Source organism: Athene cunicularia (assembly GCF_003259725.1).
Source record: "Athene cunicularia isolate RWA chromosome 5 unlocalized genomic scaffold, athCun1 chr5_part1, whole genome shotgun sequence".
NCBI lineage: Eukaryota > Metazoa > Chordata > Aves > Strigiformes > Strigidae > Athene > Athene cunicularia.
In genome coordinates this window covers 9,368,435-9,393,023 of record NW_020799101.1, presented here as the reverse complement: position 1 = coordinate 9,393,023, position 24,589 = coordinate 9,368,435, and the positions used below count along the sequence as shown (strand labels likewise).

Genomic DNA, 24,589 nt, shown 5'->3' with positions numbered 1-24,589 from the left:
TTTGTGGTGATGTCTTGAGGTTTCAGTGACACTTCTAAATCCTTCAAACATTTCTCACATGTCCTATCAAGCTTTGTTTTTTGTATATCTAGGTCATAAAATGAAACTCCCAGGTTATAAAACCAAATACTAATACATCTTATGTATTAGTGAGCTTCATAAGATTAGTAAACTTCTGAGTTAGCCTATGTGACTCCAGAGCAGTTTATTATCATCAATGTCACATAAAATCAGGACAATCAAAACTGGCCCAAAGGTACCTTGTTTCATGTGTTTCAAGCAAACTATGCAAACAGAGATGACACGGTGGCTCTGCTGAAAAATCATAGCAAGCCTCTAGCTCCTGACGTCCACAAGATGACAGTACACTAAAGAAAAAGGAAATGCAAGTCTCTCTCTTCTGTGTAAACTATATTGGTAATTTAATAAAACGTCTGTCTTTAAGCCAGCCTCATTTACCTGAATGTCACTGGCCTATTAAAGACTGTCACTAACCTTGATGGAGTCCTGATTTTTAATGAAGTTGCAGAAGCATTACAATGTATTGCAGGATCAAAGATGACCCAGGTTTTATGTTCTGTGTTGTAACACAGCAAGTGTTGTGGAAAAGGAAAGCTTTAGTAATAGCTCTGCATCTGTTTTTTTAAAGAACATTTTGTTTTCTGAGTTTTGTGAAGATAGAAGTTTTGTCCTTGCCTCTGGCAGTAGGTCAAAAATTATTTACTAAACACTGATCTCACTGATCTGCTGGTACCTAAAATTATATGCTAGCATGATCTTGGAAACAGTCATGTTCAAATTCTACTGAATTCAAAATACAAGAAAGTAACTATGTTTGCCAAGTAGAAACAATGGAGAGGAAAATAACAGGATAAACCAACAGCTCTACATACTTCTAAAAGTATCTAGTGCCAAATTCTTTGTCTTAAGGTCAGGCGATTCTTCAGAGTATTTTATATGCAGATCCTTCCCAACCCCTGAGCACAAACTTGTTTTACTTAAACTCTGGACTATATCCCAAAGCTCTTCTGAATCCTAGGCTGATTCTAAGCTACCCCACTCAGTATAACTGGGCTGTATAGGTGGGACTTGGTATCAACACAATTTTTATATGGTCACAGCCCAGTCACAATTAAACTATGTCTGCTCACATGCTGAGTAAGATCATGACTTTCTGATAAAAAAAAGGATAAGTATCTTCACAGAAAACAGGTTGTAGTTAATACAGAGCATTTTAATGAGCTCTACCTTCTCTGTTTTATGTACTGAGAACTCTAAAAACGTGATCTGTGCAAGATCTGTAGGAGCCTTGCAACACTATTAAATTTACTACATATATGAATTATTATATCTACTATTCTATCACCTTCCCCTTCCAAGAATAGCAGGATTTTTATGCCATTTACTAATGCTGTGAAGTATATACAGTATATCCTTAATACAGTGTTTTCTTTCATTTTTTTCCTCAGGTGTCTCTGTTAGAATATACTAGGACTGATGAAGAAAAAACTCCCATTCTCAGTGTATTTCCTTGCACTAAAATTCTGTCTCAAATTTGCAAGATCAAGGTAAATTCACAGATGCATCATAATAACTGGTATTTAATGGTAGGGCTGATGCTGTTTAATGTATTTAGGTTAACATTTAGATTAATCCCTGTAAGAGTTTCTTTTGTTGTCTTAGGTTAAAGGTTTAATGCTTTTTGGTTAAAAAATATTTCTGAATACATTCAAGTCTAACCAATAGTTATGTTGTCTCTGAGCTCTGAGAATGGCTGTTTCCAGATGCCTCACAGGAGGTCCAGGATACCCTGAAGAGGACATTTAAATTACTTATTTTGCAGTGCAACTGTCTTTTTAGCATTAATATATTTTTAAGACCAAGGGATACTAACAACATTCTCTAGACTGACTTTATGCATAAAGCAGACAAGAAAGCATTAGAAAGGCTAATTTCTACCTCAATTTCATACCATCTCTTTGAGCTACAGCAGATTTTACAGTAAACCATTCAGATTAGGATTAATTTCACCTAATTTTGCTTATCTACAATGCAGATGATAATCACATTTGAACATTCCTTTTGTAGACTGTGCAGAAACAAAAATAGTCTGGGGACATGAGTCACGGAACAGTTTAGAGGGTTATTGTAGGTTGAAGTGAATTGCAACCTACCAGAGAGCCCAGCCAGCCACCACAGATGGCGATACCTCTGTTGCTGACGTTGTTTTGCTGGTATGAAACCCACTCTTAAGTGTTTGTCTAAAGATTTCAAGAAATGGTGAATCTACGAGGTCTCTCCTCATAGATTTCTTTCTCAGAAATCTTGTTTCTAATATAAATTTGGTTACTATCAAATTTCATGCAGTGGGTCTCATTTTGTCTCTATCCAGTGTTCTAAAGGAGCAGAACCAGATGTTCTGAAGGACCAGAAGTCTTATCCTTAATTAGCCAAAATCATCCCACTTTATCTTATCTTAAAGAAACTAAGTTAGGTTGAACTTCTTAAGTGTCTCATTATGAAGTGGTTTTTTTTATTTCTCATGACATTATTCTAGTTCCTTTCTGAATGTTTCATTATGTCCACATGTTTTTTATATATGGCCTCCTACAAATCTATGTACAAACTTCCAGCACTGGACTGATAATGGCATACTGAGAAAAAATTCCACTTGCCTAATCCTACTCACTAGTCCAGTGATTAAATATTAACTGACATGCGTGTCCTTGAGGCAACAGCACAAGCTCACGTTCAGCTGGTTTTCTATCATTAGCTCCAGTCCTTTTCAGTGTCCTCAGCTACTGTCTTTTCATTGTGTGAGTGTGAATTTCTCTGTTCCCAGCTACATAATTTACAAGTTGTTCTATGCAGAAACGTGCTTTTTAAATAGGGTCATCATGTTAGTCATTACGAAACTGCTGTTTATAGTGGACCTTATAAGCATCTTATTGTCACCTCCTAATTTACCAGGAAGAGAATTCTGCTTTATTTGCTAGGTCACTGAGAAAAAGAATGTAGAACAGAACATCAGTAAAAGTACTCTGTAAAGTGGTGATTTTCTTTATATAGCTAGAATAGGTTTTGTCTATTTAACAAGAGTTACCTTCACTTCTGGATATAATTATTTTTTTATTACATTTTCAGACAGAAGCTATTAATCTTATCAATATATTTACATTTTCATCAAAAGCAATTTATTATTAATTTTGTTTCCTATGTACCATATTGGCAGCTACTAAAGAGTCCATTAACTTGTAATTATTTACTGTGTTGCCTATCAGCCTTCCTGTGATACCTAGGGATGATACCAAGCTAACTGATCTATTCTGGTCATCCTATTAATTCTCGATACTATTATAATTTCAGTTTGTTCATATTCTTCTAGAACTTCCCAATTTTACTATCATTTGTATAAAATGAGGGGCTCAGAAAGTTCTTCAACTGTTTCATTAATATCCTTGACTGAAAAATTTCTGCTTAAAAAATGTTAACATAAGTAGTTCCAGTTTTAGATTCTTTTTAGTTATTAAAGAAATATAAAGTAATTTTTTATCCATGTAAATTATGAGCATCTCATCATGGTTCTTCCCAAAGACAGAGAAAAATATTCATTGAAACTATCTTCCTCTTCTGGATTCTAACTGACCATTTAAAAATCCTTAGATAGGATCAAGCCTATAGCATTGCTTGAATATCATTAGGTCCTGATTATGATCTCCGGTTGTATTAGCCATCAAATTTGCACTGACAATTTTAGCTTTCATTTTCAGTAATCCGTGTTTCTAACAACTGTTTTATTCTCACTGCTATCATTTTTCCGATTTTTCATTCACTTCTGCTGTAGTGGAATAAAAGGGCCATAGCCTGATCCAGAAGGGCTCATGAATATTTGCTTTAATCTGTAAACTTAAAAGGGGGAAAATTTTTTTAACTGTAAATGTAACAGTATGTAATGATGAAGTATTTAGCATCTTTAAACCTCTCCTAACTAGCCCTCACATTTTTTAGCTTAAGTTTTTGTGGCACTCATTTTGCTCATGACTGCTTTTGGCATATGAAAATTGCCCTTTTTAAAACACCAAGACTATATAAAGGACATGCTTATGAGGTACACTTGCTTGTGTTTTTAAAGAATTGCCTCCTAAGGCAAGTCAAAGTCCTTCATCTACTTGCTTCATTTAAGGATTCCAGGAATTCAAAACACTCTGGAAGTATTTTAAAGGAGAGTGTCAGTGAAACTTCAAGAATATTGAGCAACTTTTTAAAGAGCAAGGATACTGGTAGCAGGGATATTGACAGACCCAGACTGATTCAGGAAATTGCAGCCAGCTGCTTTGCATTCTCTCCCTGATCAGTAGAGATTGGCCCTGAGAATTTTTCATTAGAAAATTCCATAGCTATGCTTATTATTTACCTGACAATTTTGAACCCAACTTTTTTCACAAAAGTATAATGTTGAAACATGTTGAAGCATTAGCTCTCCTAATAAGTTCTATAAATTCTCTAATGCATATAGCAACAAGAGTTTTCTAATACTTACCCTTCAAATATTCCCTGCCCTAAAATTTAGAGTCTTAGCCATATTTCATGTCTAAAGCCAAATAAGCTTTACCACATGCATATTGAACTCTCCATACTAATCCATTTCTTGTGATCAGGCAGGATTAAAATCTCATGGAGTTCTACTAAATACCAATATGAAAAACAGATTGCAAGAATAGAGCTAGTAGGTTTATTTTCAAACCAGCAAACATTGAGAATAACCTTTTAAATGTTATCTCTCACCTTGAAAGACTACCTAAAATTAGAAACTAATTAAGCAGTCACTTGATGAGCAGTAGGACTGAAGGAACTTGGTTTGACTTAATAAAGAGCCTTGTCTTTGGGTTATCCAATGCCCAGTCAGGTAGGAGCTCTCAAGAGTTTCTCAGATCATTCAGAACAGGTCTCTCATGGATCCTCTGGCATTATAGCTGAGCTAATATTGCAGCCTTTCCCTGGCTGGGATCATCAGTTTATAACTCTAATTCAGGTGCTCATTTTCATGGAATTTGTAGGAAGTCAAGTGGTGCTTGTCTAGCAGATTGGGCCAAAATTCACCAATAGGTTTAAAAATTAGTGGTGAGGCTAGCAGATGGATATCCAGGTAGCACAATCACATTAGCCTTGTTTCCTTAGGAAACTGAGCTATCAAAAAGCCTCAAGAGTCAGCAGAGGAAGATCCAAGGTCATTTTAACCTGTTCTGATCCATCAGCTGAAATCATGTTAATCTACCCAGTATGAAAGGTTAAAAGCTCCTCTGTCAGTACAATTTGTTATTAGAATATAGAATAGCTAGAGGAAAACACACTTCTGTTGATGTGTAGTGTTTCATTCTCTGTGCATTAGGGAATTCATGTTTAGAAAAAATGCCAGCAAAATTAATGCTTTAGCATATGTCATATAAGTTTTGTGACATCAGAGAAAAGGGATTCATAAAGGGGAAAATAAATACTTTGGAAAATAAATATAGTCCAAAAATATTTTTTAATCACCAAAGCCAGTCTAATCCCACAGAATATGTAAGTGATTATTTGTTTTAGATACAGTCCTGATACAATACTGGATATTTTGGGCCCCTACAATAATATTTGAATTTTTTGATTGGGACTCTGTGATTTTCTCCACTGTGCAATGATGGGCTAACGTACTGTAGTATTGTCGGAAAGGGGGAGTCATAGCCATAAAACAGGTTATGGATTGGATCATGGACAGCCTTGTCTTTACAGGAAGCTTGCTGACAGGTGCCTAAAGTCAGATCCTGTGTAAGAAAGTTTCACAACCTGGGTAGCAAAATACATATTTGGTATTGACATTTATTTATTTCTGTTAGAGAATATTTCAAACAAGAAAATTACTGAATTTGTTGATCTATGATAGAGAGAAAAGAGTGTTTAGTTTGTATATAAAAAGCATGAAGAACTATAAAGTTAGGATAAATTCCGCTTTGACTTTGCACTCAGTCTCTTCTAGACTAAACATCCAGCCTTGGTGTTAGGCTGAAATCCCGTTTCTATTAAAGTCCTGTTGCAGAATGAGGATGTGTAAAGCAGACTAGCCAATAATATAATCATGTATTGCAGAAGGATTTGAATTGAACAAAACTATATAAGATCTAATGCAGACAAGAAAAAAATGTCTATGTTCAGATAGCTTCAGCTGCAAAGGTACATTTGGGAGCTGGCATACCTGCATTGTAGAGTTCTTGTTTTTGGAGGAGAAGCTGAACTTTTTTGAAGTTTGTTAAAGATGAGTAGCTCTGTGGTATAATGGGGAAATATCACATCCTGCATCCAAGAAATTCCCATTGATATTAGTAGGAAATGTACACATAGAGACTGAGCACAGAATATATAGGTGGAATTAATTTACAGATTTGACTGCTCAGTTTCTTTCAATTCTAATACTGAGTTTTATTACAGATCACTGTCTTAAATCTGGATGATCAACCCTCTTCAAAATTTCCGACTTGGAAAAACTGGAGCATTTAAGATGGGCATCGTTTAGCAACAACACGCTTGCAGCAATAGAAAGACTAATGTATTGTCTTAACCTCGAAGACCTCACTTTAGATGAAAACTACTTTTCAACACTAGATGGTACTATATTTCCCGTGGTAGTGATAATGCAGGCTGTTAAGACGGGGCACAGTAAAAATGTTTCTTTATAGTGAAATATTACAGAGGATGAGATTTTACTCACTGCCAACAGAGTGAGCTTTCCAAATATGAAAAAATCTGAGTATCTTTATCACAACTGAAGAAAGGGAGTGAAGCAGAACAGTAATGTTTCAGCAAAATAACTATTTCTTATGAAAATATGCATATTTATCTATGTTTAATGATCTATTTGATTTAGTTACAGTTGTACCCAGTAACACAAGCTTGTGTCACTTGTAACCAGTTTAATTTCTGTATCAGCCACCTTCTTCTGTTACAACTCACTTTATACTAAGTGTATCTTGTTTATTTTCAAGGAATTTCAAAGCTCAGTAAACTTACAAGGCATACTGTAAATAATAACCATTTTATCAGCCTCAAAAAACATGTGTTTGAAAATCTGTCTTATCCTCATTACATTTCCATTGAGAACAACAGAATCATATTTTTAGTTGATTTAAAGAAAATTTACTCCCTAATAGAGCTATAATGAAGTAATAACTTCTTTTTTTTTTTTTACCAAACAAGAGATACATCATTTAAAAGTAAATATTTACTATTTCAGAACTAATTTGGTTTTTAATTACATTAGAAATACTGTGTTTCCCCACTTGTTCAAGTATAGAGGAAGCTATACTTAAACATAATTCCATGTTTAAGTATAAATATACTTAAACAGAAGTATATAGAAGTATAAATAAGTATAACACAATGCTTGTGGGTGCTGCATTCATCCATCTTTACAGCGGAACCTGAACTGATGAGAACCCCAGTCTAACATTTTTGGATTGATACTTACTCCTGAGAAGGAGGTACTGAACCCTCCAGGTGGACTGGACTCAAAATATTCTGCAGAGGTAATTACCCCTTTTACCAGGTAGGCTAAATCAAGGTTTACTGTCCCTGGAATAATTCTGCAGCTCATATCAAATGACAAACAATTACACCTGCAGCAGTCCCAGTTCCTTTCAGTTTACCTGGAATGCTAATGTATGTATTATAAACTTTGTTGGCTGGAGTCAAACTCTAATTGGAGACTTGAGGCCCTGATTCTTATTTATGTTCAGACTCTGTAAAACTGTGTGATAGCACAAAGGCTTTTAAGGCAATGTCAGTATAGTTTTCACTCACTTTAAGCTTTTTTTGTGGCTTGAGTGTTGAAAAGTACTATTAATCTAAATTAACAGATCTGGATTTGGTTAAGCGATTTTTCATTTTTGAGTCATGCAGACAATGGCTGAAGAAGGAGCTGAAAATAAAGTAGTCTGAATGCACCTATATATGGATGTTTTAAAGTTATATTAATAAACGTGCTTTTTTCTACTTAAGGTTTAACTAATCTGATAATTTTTGACGTGCATAGAAATCGAATAGCCTAGAAACAAGATCACTACTGATTATTTGTATTATTCCATCTTCCCTATCTCAAAGACTTAGATGGCACTGCAGTAGTAAATTGTTCTGTGTGCAGATTATTACTATAACTTTTAAAAAACAGTTCTTCAACAAATCAAGACCCAGATGATCAGACTTGTTAATATATATGTAATCTTTTAATATAATCCATAAAACTCCCTTGTCTGTCTCTCTTCAGTCATTTTGGAGTAGAAATTGCCTTTTTTGGCAATAGTACCTAGCACAACAGTGTCCTGGCACATGCTAGGGTTCCCAAGGCTTTAACTGTAATTTTGGAGCTTAATAATATCTAACAACTATGAAATTAGTATACATTACTTACAAATCTATATTGTAAACTGACTGAAAGAACACAGACTATCTCCATTAATCTGTTCCATGAGAAAACAGTCATCCATGTCTGCTCATATAAAGATAAAACACTTTTAAAGTTATTTTGATTTTAGACTTTTTTAATTCATTGAATTGTAAATGTTTCTTGCTTTTATTACTATAATAATTCTAGATCTGCATTAATATTGCAGACATCACTTCAAATTCATTTAACAGGAATCAACAGAAGGAGAGAGTGCAAAAGGCAGCTTCACCTCAGACATGATTGCAGATAGACTGGGACATTCAGACCACAGAAATGCAAGAATTAAATTGGACAGCTTCTAATATCAGGTGTGGTGATTTTCAGAATTGTATTATCTATTAAAAGTAGCATCTAATACTGTGGATACAACACCAAAATCTAAAGCTAGAATCTGTATTTAGCAAATATGCCTGATAATTCCCTAGCATTTGTAGGCCAAATTCCCTTGGGTGATTAATAAAATAACTGTAATTTTTCATCACAAAGGGTTATTTTCTGAATTATGTTAAAGAAATATTCTTTCTCTAGATGCTTCCATTTTTCATTTAGGGAGTGGTGCTGCCTGCACACAGTTTGACAGAAAATGTCTAAGAGAGGTAGAGTACTGGTTCCAAACCACGTATATCTAGAAGAGAGATTTTATCTGATCAAAACTCCTCTGTTCTGGTTCCTTTCAGAACAGATTTGCCCGAAGTGAGCACTGACATGTATGTATTTTCAGTACTGCTTCTGCAATCTTCCAATTTCTGAAAAAGCTGCCTTGTTCATTGTAGGTCTAACAGAATTTAGAGCAAGAATAACCTGTGATTGATTACATTAAATGCATCCTTAACTGAACACTGGTATGTGCACCCAGTGGGACAGTCACTGTTCTGTGACACAGCACTAATCACACTTGTTTGTAGACAACATCCCTGATATTGTTAGGAAAGTATTTCTACGGGTTGTATGAATGTATGTGTCTTCTTAGAGACATACTTATATTTGATATTTTATTTTATATTATTCATCTTTTGATCTTAAATAGCCTAGAAGACCTACAGCAACAGTATCACCATGCCAGGAATACCAGTGTCATATACTCTGGAATTAAGTAGGTGTTGCTTATAAAGAAATTGTAACTCCTTTTAGTTTGACTCTTGGTTTCAAGAGACTGTTTTATTAAGATGTGAGAACAGATACAAGTATTTAAACATTCTTGCCAGGATTATTTTCTTCAAGGACACTCATTCCCTGGAGGCTTTGTTGTGAAAGGTTGTAGAGCAATACCATAACACTGACTATGTGCCTTTTAAGGTTTTACAATTGCAAGCCTTGAATTTCTTGAAGAGATGTATCAGCAACACAATTATGAATGCCTAAAAATTACTTGAGGAATGCCTCTCTGACCAGTAGAGTATCCTGCTTCTACCATTAAGTAGTAACAAGTACCTTGCAAGCAGGCTTCAGCGGAGCTGAGGTACACAATGGCAACCTGTGTGGTGCTTCGGCAGGCCTCGGGGTAAGTGGAGAGTGGAACACCCCATCTGAGCAATTACAGCTCCAGTGCTGCTGGAAAGCAACGAAAACAGCCTAAGAGGTATGGAACTGGAATTTCAGTAATGTGGTATAGAAGCAAACAGAGCAGCCTGTTGAAAGCCCTTGCCTTTGGTGTCAGAATCAAATCAATTGTTTACTACTGGAAAAAGAACTGTGAATTTGCTGTGATATTTTCGCTAGGGTGCTTCTTTCATAGGAGCATGTTGCATCTCTTACCCCAAAGCCAGCATGTTACAGATCTGCTCATGCTATATATTTCTATTTATTTTTCTATATTACTTGCATTTTAAATCCATATTTGTCTCTTTTTACTTAATTCAGAGCTGTAGAGCTGGTACTAGCAGACCAATTTAGAAATGTCTGTTGCATGAACTTGAAAAATAATCTCACGTCTTTCAGTGGTTTAATCTTCCTTCCTAATGCCAAGGTGGGTTCATGACACAGTCTTTTCTGGTTTTCTTAATAATATTAATGATAAACTAATTTCCTTTGATTGAAAATACAGTCTTTAATCTCCTTTAATACCTTGGTGTTCATGGGTTTTTGTAACAACAGCAATCGATCAGCACAAAGCTGATTGCAACCACTGTTTCAGTTTTACAGTGTTGTTGCAGTAATCTGATCCAAAATCAATTAATTGCACCAAACTTTTTTAAGCACTTCAAACTGACCGATCATCTTTCTAAAGATCAAATTTCTGAGACAGAAAAATGTAATTGGCAGCTTTGCTAATGTGTTAACAGAGAAACATTCTGTTTGATTAATTATGCTTCCTTTTTACAGGTGTCTCTGAACTACAATTGCATAGAATCAATTCTGCCTGAACAAAAGCTGCCTAATCAGGTAACAAATAGGCAGCAGCTGTACTGAAAGGTGACCTCTCACAGCTATGGACAGGAAGGACTTGAAAAAGAAAGCAAATACCATCAGCTTTTAAAATACACTTTTATCTCTCCTTTACTCCATTGAGGAGGAGGGAGGTGTCTTCAGTGTCAGTAGCTTTGGATCTCAATTTTTCTCCCCCTCCTATCTTGAAGAAATCCAGCAGATTTTTTTGTTTGTTTTGCATGTATATAGTATGTTTGGCATCATCTAGCTGGCTTTTCTTTACTAAGTTCTTTATGAACTTTTTTGGCCACTTCATCACCAAACTAACTATATCAGGCTGCTGTCATCTGTTCCTTGGATCCTATCACAGAGGTGGTTAGGCATACATCGAAATTTTTTCACCTTCCTATGAAGGATTTCATGTTGAGTAAGGGAACCACCTACCTCTCTCTGGCTGTTTGTTTGATCTGGGAGAGTATGGACACATATCTCTGCTTAGATTGATCATTGATATTCTGTTTTCATTCTTTACTTAAAATTGTACAACATTACACTAAACATTTTTAGGAAATATTCAGATACTGGGGAATATACTGAGGTAGTAATTCAGTACCTTGAGCCTGACCTGTAAAAATTCAGCTGCCTTACACTGTATAATATTCTGATGGCAGTCACAGCCTCTTGTTAGAATCGGTGAGTTTAGCCAGTTCAGACTACCATACAAGCATAAAGAAGGCTTTTGTACATTCATCCAAAGTTCTTCTGCAATGTTATGTGTAGTCTAAGCAGTCAGTCATCCTGCCATTAAACCTCTTTTCCTTTATTCATTTTGTAAGTTATATTATTTTCATCATCCTCTGAAGGAGACAGTCATGCTTCTTTCTTCTTCCTTCTGCCATCAACATTAGATTAGCTTGTGTCCTAAAGAGCGTTTTCAAATTACCCTTCAGTTTGCATTTCTCATCTGTGCCCTCTTTCAGTCAGGACTGAAACTTCTGGGACTTGTCAGGATTCATTTACTTATTTCTGCATGGACAAGGCAACACCCATAGTCAAATTCAGTTTTATCATATCATACAAATCTTGCAAAGTCACCATTCAGAGTTCCATCTATACCTTGGTCAAGTTTTATAGAAGTGTCAGTGACAGAGCATCAGAAAACCCTGAAAAACTTAGTTGTTGTGTACACACTTCTCAAGACATCACACAGCTCTTCATTGTGTTCATTCTGCATATGCTCAACACCTGAAGTGTGGGAAAAACATGAATTTGTTTTCCAGTTTTCTGGGGAAAAGGGGTATTGGCAGAAGCACACATGGATATGGGCTGTTTGGGCTTCCATCATAGTGTGACATTTAAATTTCTGTGCTCGTTTTGCTTATCTGCTTCTCCATGAGAGATTAGCATTCTTTATACAGACTGGGGGCTCAAAAAGAAAAAAATGTTCAGTAACTGCAGGAATGCCCCTCTTGGTGGGAGGAATTTTTTTATCCCCTTTCCCTTTTTAAATATTGACAAATTTAACTTTCTCGCAGGCCACTGACACTTGACTGATGTTCCCAAACTCAGTGCAAGTCAACAAAAATACTTCATGATGTTTCTCAGCCAGTTCTTCAAATGTGACTTACTCAGAGTCACTGATTTAAACATGTCAGATTCTAGCTTGATAACTGCTACTTACCAGTCAATAGTGGAATGGAAATTATTTCATTAGTACTGTGTGATATGAATAACATTGCTCTTTTTCTCCTCACAAATGCAGCACAAAAGTATTTAGTGAACAACTATGCTTCATATCAGGTTTATTGATACTTCTACCAACTTCAGCTAGTAATGATCCAGTACCATTGTCAAGGTTACTTTTGGTATTGATATACTTTCAAACTCTTTCTCACTATTCTTAATGCTACAAGCCATTGATGTCCCCTTCTGTGCATTTGCTCTTTTCATCAATTTTTTGCATGTTTTTGTTTCTTACTGTCAATTTCTTTATTTTTCCATTTATTATAGCTTCTTTTAATGTCTCACTAAGTGGATACTATCTTTTTAATGATTGTTGCCTTCTTTCTCAAGTGTGAGATATTCTAGGAACATAAATGTTCTTAAACCTTCACCAGATCCTCTTGGCACTTTTCTTTGGAAGTTGAATTAGCTCTTAATTTTTGTAGCCTTGAGAGATAAACCTGTGTAAAGCATAAAATATACATATTACATATTTACACATCTTAATACAAATTAATATTACTTATTCACATACAGTTCAGATACTGTTGTGTTTATGATATGTGAATGTAATCAAGTCACTAGCTGCTCAGCAGTCACCAATACTTAGTGTTTCAATGGAAACTGAGTTTGCTAAGCACATTGTTTCATTAGATTGGTTGTAAGGAAGAAACAAAGCTAAAATTAGAACCTTTTTTTCCTTCTCTCTCTTAACCTATTAGTTCATGCTACCTAATTACAGGTCAGACATAACAGAAATGGAGCTTTTACAAATTCGTAGAACAGTGCATGTTATTTTATTTTGCCCTATTGTCATTCAGCTGTTGAGAGAATACACCCAAAGGTTGCCATAAGTATTTTACTAAATCTAGCAGTGATTTACAGCTATTTTCTTTTCATGTCCTCACACTTCTGTGAGCAGAGGAGGGGGCTTGCTTTATTTGTTTGATTTCCAGAAAATCTGACCTAGCTTCCACAGAACAGAAGTTTGTATGTGGAGGATTTCCACCTCAAAGTAGTGGATTTGTTTCATTTTTCTTTCTTTTTTTTTTTTTTTTTTTTTTTTTTTTTTTTTTTTTTTTTTTTTTTTTTTTTTTTTTTTTTTTTTTTTTAAACATACACAGGTGTAATTCCTATGAAACATGTTCCAGTGATTAGTGAAATTGCAGTCATCCATATATTCTCTTCATAAATGTTTTTTTTGGGGGTGGGAAATGCTGATATTCTTTTCTCCAAGAAAAAACTGTGTCATCGTACACTAGTTTGATTTATTAGTTTAAGGATGCAGAATTTGGAGAAAACCTGCCAGTGAAAATGAAGAGTTTGGAAGATTTTAATCTGGACTATAATGGAATCACTAACATGGCCCAGCTACAGTTTAGCAGGCTAAACCACTTGAAACTTCTGTTTTTGCAGCGTAGGTGGTAGCAGCTTTTCAATACATTCGTTCATTTCACAGTACTTTCCTTATGTCCATTCTTCTTCACTCCATGCCTTGATTTTGTGAGGGACAGTCTTCTCTGGCCTTGACCCCAATAAGAATGATATCCTAGGTTTAATTCTTGCCCTGACTCCAAGATTCTTCAGATATTGAACAGTGAAATTCTTTGATACTGCTCCACTGTGCCTCACTTGTCTTTTACAAGACAAGGGCAGAGCAGGGTAACCAGCACATGGAGGATATATTTGTCAGCTCATGGCCTGTAGCATGTTCCACACTGAGGAAATTTCCTTCTCATTATAAGTAATACTGACAATAATGATTAACCTAAGTCTTGTTCCTCAAAATGCCAAGATTTTTTTTAGGAAGATATTTTGCTTTTAATAGAGATGGCAGATAGATAGGTGAAATCAAACACACTGTTGTCCAGTGCCACTGAAGTGGTCCAAACCAGCATACAAATAATTCAGGAAGTTCATGAGCTGCTTTTGTTTAAGATATTTTTTTGCTGGAAAGGAATCCAAATCCATTAAAGATTATTGCATGCATTTACTCTTGCTATATTAGGAAATTACATCAGCCAAATTGAAGTACTTGAAGGTCTCCAGTTTCTACAGGAATTGGTATTTGACCATAACCACATTAAAAGGATTTCACAGTCTTCCTTGCTAGTCAGAATGGTTTTCTGACTCTTCATCTGGAGCAAAACCACTTATGAGAACTGAACTGTTTACAACCTTTGGTAAAATTACAGAAACTCTTTCTGGACTTCAACAGAATTCAAGTAGAGTAGATTTTTGTTAATGCTGTAGATTCAGTGGGCTAAATGTGGTAGATTGTTTTCAGACAAACTTCCTGTTTTCTTCTATGGATTTTCCTAAGTAAAATTAACAGCATTTTCCCCCATACATATATATATACACACACATATAAACTGATAGATAGATATAGATATAGATATAGATATAGATATAGATATATAGATATATATAGATATATATATATCAGTACCAAGACTTTTGAAAACTCCTGATATATGGTATGTTTTTTAACTTTTGGACAGGAATCATCTGAGCTTGAAAAACTTCATGTTATTCCCAGTCTTAGGGTGCTCTCAAAACATGCAAACCCAGTAAGGATATTTGTTTGCATTGCTAAATAAACTAGATGAGAATTTCACTTCATACAGTGAATATTTAATCTTTGTAATAAACTATTAAGAATTTATCCATATCTAGGTCATTCCTAAGTTATCTGCTATTATTGTTTTAAGGTGGAAAGCTTCGTAGTATATGTGATGATCACATTGCCTCACTGTGCCTGTCTCAGTGCCATACTGTGATGAGAAGGCACTCACTCTTCAGCATACTGTTCTTCAGAGTGCTGCAAGATAAATTTAAAATGTATGTGTTTGCATGAGTATGTTGCAGTGATGGGCTGTCCTTTCAATATTCCAAAGCAGGTCAGATCTGTGAAGAAAGGTCAAAGAATGTTAAAGGATTTCTGAAATACTTGGGTTTGTTTTTAAAATGGCTCAATAGCAGTCTTCTTTGTTGTTTTGCATATCACTCCTTGAAAAAGTCTGGAAGGGGAATTTCAGGTTTCTTTTTTTTTCAGATATGCTTCAGTTTTTCAACGTTGTACTTTTGGTTTGGCTTTTTTATCTTGGGAACAAACTATTAGAGCACAGTAAAGAAGACTCTAGCCTTTCTGGTTTTATGATTACATATCTGTGGGACAGAAGAAAGCTAACACTTCCACACAGTAGAAAAGGCTTTCCTGGACAAGTGGGACTTGTAGGGCCAAGTGTTTGAATGAAGTTTGTAGGATCTCAGCTTTATGTATTTAAGTATCTTAGCACTGATGAGCTTTAAAGTAGCATCAAACATAAATGGAAACAAAACCATATTTTTAATTGTTAGTTTTGAGAAAAAAAAAAAAGTGGTTTTCTAAAATTCAGTTGAATATATAGTTCATACGGATAGTTTTTATAAATAGACCCTTGAAGATTAGGTGGAAAGCCCAAAACCTAAATGCCCCTTAACCTCCTTTTACCATAAACCTGCAGTGTCTGGTCTAAAGCAACAGGTAGAAACAAGGGAAGAGAGAAGGCAGGGGCATGTTGGAGCAGTAATACATATGGTGCAGTCATGCACTCTGTTTTCAATGGCTGACTCAAATATTTTTGCTCTTACGATATTTTTTAAACCAACTTGCAAATGGTCATACAGATTCGGAAATGAACTTCTGAAATGGTTGATGAAATGGCAGGAGTATGTCAAGCAAACTGAATGTTACTAATGGGAAGAACAGTCATGCTTTTCACGAGGAAAAAAGCCAGATTTCTCTTGGGAAATTGCTATTCCAGCATTTCCTTCTTTAGAATTGCAGTCCTAGACTTTCTCCTGAAAGGGATCAAGGTGGTGGGCTCCCCTGCCTCCTCTACAATGTAGCATTAAGAAGTATGTCTCACAGTGTATTAGTAAGCATCAGTTAATACCTCATACTATGGTCTACACTTCAGATAACATCGTCATTTTCAATAACATGGTATATTAAAATAGAAGAATATTGCTAGCCTTTTCTGTCTGCAGCACAGCCTGCGTTTCTACACTTGGCCTTGTGCAAGGCTGTTTCCTAGTCACGTCTCTGCAGGGCACACAGTGCACTCGCATCCTCATGTGTGCTGAGGGCTATGAGAACTTGCTGTGGTCCAGGCTAACTTGATGAGGGAGGTATAAAATTGCTCACAGCATGCCACTTTGTCAGTACAAAGTGTCAGTTATTCATGAGAACTTGAAAAACCTTGCTTGAAGGTATACAGTCATTTATGCACAGTTTGGATTCTGTTTCTAGGAGAGTAGCATTGGTGTAAGGTTTGGTTCAAACATCTACTGGTGTAGCAGAGATATGATCTTACTGACTTCTTGGACAAGGACCCCATTTCTGGATTAATTTGTATTTCCTTTTCACTGAGTTCTCTCAAGAACTGCTCTTCATTGCTTGTGTTTTGACTCCTGGTAAATGCAGAAGAGAGGGTGAGAGCTGACAACCAGCCCCTGGAACAGGTAAAGCAAATGTTACTCAAATTCCAAAGACAATATTCACACCACCTATAATGGGTGCCTAATGTGATTATCACAGCGTTAAAATAGTTTGGGTTTGGTTTTTTGTTTTTTTTTTTTCTTCTAGATTGCTTGAGGGAGTCTATCTCAGGTTTTGTAAAGTCAGGAAAAACATATGACATATGCTTCCATTCTTCACCACAGACTTTAATGAGTGCAAGAATCTGTAACAGGTTCTATCGTCCTGCCAGGAAGATGCCTACTATTTGTTTGTTGTGTTACCTTCATTAAGGTGCCTGTAATAGACAACTACAATACAAACCAAACATTTAAAAACTATAAAAGACCCACTAGAGTCTCAGGCTCATCTATCTATAGATATAGATGACACCATAGATTTTATTGCTCAGAAATGTGAAATTTACCCCCAGTAGTAACTTATACTTACCCTGAAATTCCATACTGCAGCAAATCCACTCATTTCTTCCAGCAGGGTTCAACCTCAGTTCATACTTCTGTGCACTTAGACAGCTTTTAGATAATCTAGTCTACAGGTAGAATCAGGTCACGTTTGATGAACCAAATCCTCATTCGTAGGTTAAGCAGATGCACCACCAGTGCCATGCCAGTATGTCCCTGCAGAACAAGGAACAGGAGTACCCACACGTTCACAGGGTGTCTGCGTCTGATAATTTTTTATAAAAGTTTAAGAGGAACCTAATTCTCTTACCTCATAATGTTACTACATAATGCAGTACCACAGCAATGCTGTATCAATGTTTTAAACTGTAATTTCAGGTTTAATATTCACCGCTATAACTTCTCTGTCCATCTTTTCTCAGTAAATGTGATTCTTGACACACCAGATTCCTATTTCTCTTCTTGCTGATAGCTACCTTCATAATTATTTTCTACTATAATTTGATAATGTAACATATTGTCTTATCTTGAAAGATACCATCTTGTCCCATCTGCATCCATTGGAAATACTTTAGCACAGATAATATTCTTCACTTATTGCTTTGCCTGTAAGCCTGTGGCTTTCTGTTAGCTCTCACTGTCCCTCCTCATTGAAGTACTTGTGTCCATTGCTGCGGTTCAGCCTTGTCTATCCCCATGCTTCTTGCTGAGAGTGAGGCCTTGAGATGCAACTGCTTACCATGAGCTGACCACTGTTACTGGTCATCAACATCCCTTTTTCACTGCCATATTTCTACCTTTGCTACTCCTTTTGCTGAGAAGGGGCTCTCTGGACAAGCTACCTTGTTTTCCTCCAGACCTTGCCCCGAAGTTCTCACTGACTGTGAAACCAAAAGAAAGCTTCACAACAGTTAGGCGTCTGCTGTGACCATTGTCTGTCACACTGACCAATTTTATTGCTCATTATTTTCTTGTGCTCACCCATCTGTCAGTCTGTCTGCATTCATTGGGTGTGCCTCATCGCATTTTACAGTATAAATTCACTGGAACAGAGATTTTTAGTAGGATTCACTGTTAGGTTTCCTAAATACAAGAATAACAATAACAACAGCAAGGAGTCAGAGAGGAGGGTAGCCCAGCACGTGTCTCCCGCGAACAGAAGGTTCATTGTCTCTGTCGTTCTGTTTATCGCTAAGACCCCACTCACTGAAAGAGTTTGTTGTCCCACAGCAGACCTGTGTTTTCTGTATCACAGCATGAAACTTCTCTGGAGATTTGTTTGATGAACAGAATTCTTTCCTTCCAGCTCAAAGACTGCAGTATGTATTTTAACCATCGGCTTCCCCAGACAGATCAATAGAGTAATGAGGAGATCTAGAGTCTGTTCCCACTCAGTGTTGTGCAAGCCAGTTCTCCCTTCAAGTCTCAGTTTCACATTTATGGAGCACAGAAACAGCTCTTCTACACATCTGAAACATACAAAGTACAAAGGATGATGAGAAGCATCAGTACAATTGGTTTTATTCTCCCGTCCTCATCAACCTGTCCAGGTTTTCCTCAAACTTCTTTGCTTTATAGATGAGAAGCAAAACCAGTGGACACCTATACCAAAAGGTTATTTTACTCCAATTGTTTCCTTAAATTTTTTACAGCCATTATGCTGTCGCCATGCCCAACTACATCTAAACTGTAGCTGAGCTGAAAATACTATCTGATGCACCGAATCTAACTCCTTTATCTTATCTTATGCTTTCCACACCTATGGGTTATGTCCTTACTGTGTCGTTGTATAAATTTATTGGTGTAAGTATTTTATTGTATAAAGAAAGCCCTTTACCAGAATATTGGCTTCTAGGTACAACCAGAATAAATGCTATTATTTGATACTGCTATTAGTGGTATCTTCACTGTTTTATGAAATCTCAGTCCTCACATTGATAGTAAGTCACTGCTGAAACCAGACAGGTTAAAATCCAGGTACACTTGGGTTCTTCATCTGTCAAATTGTGTTATCACAGATCTCTGTCGGGCTACATTAATATCTCTGTTTCCAGACTCGGGATCTTTGTAAGTTAGTGAAGCACATTTTCCCACTTGAAGCCACAGTGCATGTATACAGAGTTCAAAGCACTTTGGGATTGAGTAATTTCATGTGTAAATGTTTTATTTCAAAACTGACCTGTGCTTTTATTCATTGGACATCACTTAAATAAAAACATGGCAGAATGAGTAAAGCAATAGAAGCATGTTAAGACTATATCTTCAGAGAAATCTCTGTTTTATATTCAGGTTCAGTGAAGATGTTATACCTCATTAGCTACAACAGAACTGAGCCATTTTCTCATTAGATCATTCGAGTGGAACAACACAAAAGATTTTTCAAGTTTGTCAGTTGCATTTTAGTTGTGCTTTTTAAAGTGCTTGTTAGAAAGCAAGAATTGAAACCGTATGGTGTTGTTTAAGCTTAAAAAGTGCTTTTGATCTTAAGCTTCAAAAGAGATTTTCCCAGCAGAAAGTAGGCTAACACTTTATTTAGTACTGGTTTAGGTAGACACCAGAACACTCTGTACATCATAATATTTTCTTTTTTTCATGCATTGATTAAATCTCTTTATGTTGTCACTGCTGAATTAGAGATGATTTACAGGAGGAAATCAATCACCATTGTCATTGTACTGTACCCAGTTTTAACAAAATTAACAACTCAGGACAGACTGGCAGACAGCCTTAAATCCATTACTACAAGAACTGGTTGTCACAAACCAAGACTTATGAACTGCTAAATATTTTAAAATATTATAAAGATCCTTCCAAAACCGAATTTTTATCAGCCCCCTGCCAGCCATCCCTTGTAATGGGTTTACATTTGGAAATGTATTGGTTTCCATCTTTCTCAGTAAAAACAGCTTCAGTGCATTACAGTAGCTTTGCTCTTGAAGGGGTTACAATTTTATTTCAAGCATTTGAATTTTGTAGCTACTGGTGCTTTTTTAATGTACACAACTTGCATAGCTTCTGCATTTGACAGCTTATCTAGAAAGCGCAATAGTCGAATCTTAAACTCACAACAGTAATTTTAAGACTGATCCTACAGTTCTTTACTCACAAAAACCTGATCATTACCGATTATATCACTGCAAAAGCAAAACGGTATTTCCATCATAAAGACCAAGATATGTAATCTTTATTTTTGGTTTTCCTTTTTTTAAGAAGGCTTTTCCAGTTGCAAACTCTCCAGAGGACTTTGGATTTCCTGCACTGCCAGCAGACTTTATAAGAAATAATTCTCTCAGAATAACAAATGGGAATCTGAATGAAAACATCAACCATTTATGGCTTTTATCTTGTATTTGGTCATGAACTTGAAGAGCCTTTACTGAATAAGTCAAATGAAAGTAAGCATAAACAAACAGGATTACGTATTCCTGAATGCTTAACATAGTTATACTCCCTCATGCTACATATTATATGGCCATATAAAGCATTTTTAACATGGACATTTTTATCTTTCTTGGGTATCTTGCAAGTCTGTAAGTTTCTCACAACCTTCCCAGAGCTGAGAAATGTGTTTTCTGGAGGAATACATATCTTTGTCCGTTCTTCACCCTAAGATGGATCTTCTGATTCAGTCTGGATCATTGATAGAAGAATTAGCCTTTAAGTGCTTTCAAAAGCTTTGGGTTTGTGGTTTGGGGTTTTTTTTGTTTGGTTTTTTTTTTTTAAATTTATCAACCAATTTCAGTCTGTACATTAAAGTCTTAACTATGCTAGGAATGGAAAAGAAATGATGTAACATGGTTGTGGTGAGGAAAATTATGAAAAGGAAAAGAATGAGTGCAGTACTTGATGACTGGCAGCTAGAGAGAGGCTGTGCAGGGAGAATATCCATGTATATTTTGTGTTACAGGTAAGTCTAAGAACACAGGAATTATAGCAAATATTAGGAGCATCCACGCAGAAAGAGCTCTTAGGCAAGCCAAAGGAGCAGCAACTAATCTTCTAAACCATTTGGTGCATCACAGTGCTGCTTCTTGAACCAGTCAGCTCCATCAGGGCAACACAGAAAATGTGGGCAGGTGAGGCTCTTACGAGCCCTAAACAGTGCTGCCTCTGTCCTTTTTTAGGGGGGGGTGCAGCCAAAGCACTTCTCTTCAAACATGACTTTTCTTTCTCTAAATGCTGCCATATTTTCTTTACCTCAGTTCCCAGATCCATCAAAAATGTGTTTATTCTCTTCTGATAAAACTTGCAATGCATCTAAGGAAACATCTAGTCAACAACTCAAGATTTTGCAACTAGAACAATGGCTACACAATGAAATGGAGCCAACTGTTTAACACAAATAAGATGGTTTCTCCCCAGTCCCTGCTTAATCCTGTTCTAACTCACAACATTCTGGTTGGTTTGTCTTCTGTTGCCTGAAGTCCAGTTTTGTTTAGTAATTAAAATATTAAGTACAGAAGCAGAAATGCAAGGGTAAAGCTGTTGCTGTGGTTAAATATATCTAATAATTGTGATACAAACAGCAGTATCTTGCTGTTACTGACTGCCAGCAGCTGAAACGAGCCAGTGCGTGTCCAAATGTTACACCAACATTTCTTACTATATCAAATAGTTTCTCCACAACAGGGAAGTGAACAAACAGGTCTGGCACCAGGACTTTCACATTTCCATCTTGATTACTGACATTTACTATCTAAAGAGATTCCCTTAAAATCAGTTGTGTAAGTCAGTGAAGCGATTCTTTCTGGAATCAGTATGCATCATTTCTTTCTGTGTAACGTTAGTCCCAAACAAGCATTTTTCTTGGGCATCTTTCATATGTTATTATATGCCATGGTATAAACTGTGATTTTTTTCTTGCTAGAAGAGTGTGTTTAAAAGCTGTAGGCCATATTCGCCAATTAAAAGAGAGCGCTAATTAAGGGCTTGTTCCCTCATATGTTTCTCTACAACCATCTTCAACTGGTATTTACATATGCACAGAGATGACAGGAGTATTTTCTAAAGGAACATATATTTTTGGTGACTGATATCACCAAACTTCTAGAGGGGAAACACTTTATAAATAAACCTTGTTTAAACCAAGTAGTGCCATGCTGACTCAGATGTTACAGACGAGAAAGCAGTGGTCAGAGGAAGTGACATTAATCAGCATGACTGATTTATACAGAACTAAATTCCCCCTAGCCTTTATCTAAGCTGGCCTCTTCACAGGACTGGATTCTACCTTAACTGCATACTGTCCAGGATCCTTTTACAAGTATTTCTCTTGTACTTAAAAAGTGGGCTTTTCTGCCTTAAAGCAGCATGTATGACTTTTTCCTCATGTTGTAGATTGACCCTCACACATTAAAAAAACAACACATGGAGACCACGTATTTTTAAATAATGCAGATGAGATGCTGTAGTAAGCATCCTCTATCAATAGCACTGCTCGCATTTCCTCACATGACACATGTGCTCTTTGATCTTTTCCCATTTCTCCCAGCCTGTTGTAATGTTACAGAACGATGCATAGTCTGGGTGTTTCCAATTTAGTCTTACTTTTTATTAAACCCAACATGCTAAAGTTAGAAGAACATTGCAAAGGCACTCAGATAGTAAAAAAAAATAAAAGTGTTTGCATCTGATTAAGCAACGCTAGTCACATCATCCCAGATGAGATTAAGTGATGCTTTAGGACAAATCAAGTCTTTTTTTAACCTTTTCCCTCATGGCATCTCTTCAGGCAGAGTTAAAGCTATTCAGGTGTCTTAACAGACTTACTATTCAGGTATCTTAACTTAGTTTACTGTGGTTAGATTTCTTTGAAGTATTATCTTCCCTAAATTTCTTAAATTAGATGATATTTGTAGCATCTCTTAGCATTTTACAGTTGTTACTGATATTTAATTATTAATTTGTATTTTAATTTTATTTTATTAATAATGAGAAATTCTGTGCACAACCCTAAAGGAAAAATGAAACAAGAATGCTGTTATGCGATACTTTTCATTATTTCTGTTTACAGGATCTGTCTTTAATTAGTACTTATTTTTTGAACTTCAAGGAAGATTCACTGATACATCAAAGCGGGAAGACTGCAGTAATCATTTAAGCTAAATTTATAGTTGCATTCCATCACCAGAAAGCACATGAACCCATGCATTTCTTCCTTAATCTTTGGTAGTCAAAGAGTTAGTTTATGTGGTAGGTTCATCTTTGGTTGTATATCTGTGTAGGAAGGAAGATCTAGTTTCCAGAGTCCAAAAAGTTTTAAGGTTTTAAGTTTGCTTCAGGTCTTTTGACAATGCCCTTTCAATGCCCAAAGTCAGCCCACTCTCCTTTGCTCTGTTGATATTCAAGGTACCATGCAGCCATAACATTTCTTAGGACACCTAATATTCAATAAAAAATTTTATGCCAGTGAGCCACTACAACATGTGGAAATGTTGTATGAAAATTAGCAGTGGAGGCCAGGGTGAGTGGTTGATGGATGCATATTAAGACAGTTACCCTTTGGAGTTAACTGAATTTTTGTCCTAGGTTTATGTGTGACCTAGTTAATCATAACACTTGTGTATGATTTTTATTAGTAACTTAAATTTACTGCCAATTAGTTTATTCAAGTGGAGTCTATGTATAATATATATATTTCCCTTGAATGTTTAAAACATGTGTATTTTTCTTTTATTATGATCAGGAGGAGAAACAATCCACACAGGAAGGCAAAGCTCTTACAAGACTGCCTTTCACCTCATTTTACTTCAAAAATGGATTTGCTTGAATTTTCCCATTCTGTTAGAGAGCTGGTAATGAGCTGTTTAATGTACAAAGGCATGCACTGTTTGATGTACAAAAGGAGACTGAATCCTTGCTTAATGTGCAAAACAACTTGGCTTTAACACTGGAGTCTCCACTATGGTACCCTGCTTAAAACAGAACATCATGTTTGTTTGCCTTTCTAAATATTAAGAACTTCATGGCTTCATTTTGTTCAGGTTTAAATATTATAGTTTAAATATTATAGTTATAAATTATATTTCAACAGAAGGCAAATTCTACCAAAAACTTGAATGGAAACACCCGTGTTTTAACAGGGTTGGCTTTTTATCCTTT

The 24,589-nt window shown here is 35.9% G+C and overlaps 1 protein-coding gene across 1 annotated transcript in view; it reads left to right on the top strand.

The window, feature by feature from the left end:
- The window catches only part of LRRC9 (leucine rich repeat containing 9), a 40,677-nt gene extending 16,142 nt beyond the window's left edge, over nt 1–24,535 (top strand). Inside the window, 18 exon segments of the mRNA XM_026849224.1 lie at nt 446–567; nt 1,470–1,568; nt 6,463–6,487; nt 6,490–6,639; nt 7,017–7,244; nt 7,767–7,804; nt 8,079–8,150; nt 8,665–8,738; nt 8,740–8,783; nt 10,336–10,439; nt 10,796–10,928; nt 12,851–12,912; nt 13,838–13,979; nt 14,571–14,666; nt 14,669–14,787; nt 15,067–15,135; nt 21,350–21,564; nt 24,174–24,535. Of these exon segments, the coding sequence (XP_026705025.1) occupies nt 446–567; nt 1,470–1,568; nt 6,463–6,487; nt 6,490–6,639; nt 7,017–7,244; nt 7,767–7,804; nt 8,079–8,150; nt 8,665–8,738; nt 8,740–8,783; nt 10,336–10,439; nt 10,796–10,928; nt 12,851–12,912; nt 13,838–13,979; nt 14,571–14,666; nt 14,669–14,787; nt 15,067–15,135; nt 21,350–21,523 (1,751 nt within the window). The 3' untranslated portion in view covers nt 21,524–21,564; nt 24,174–24,535.
- Nucleotides 24,536–24,589: the final 54 nt, after the last annotated feature.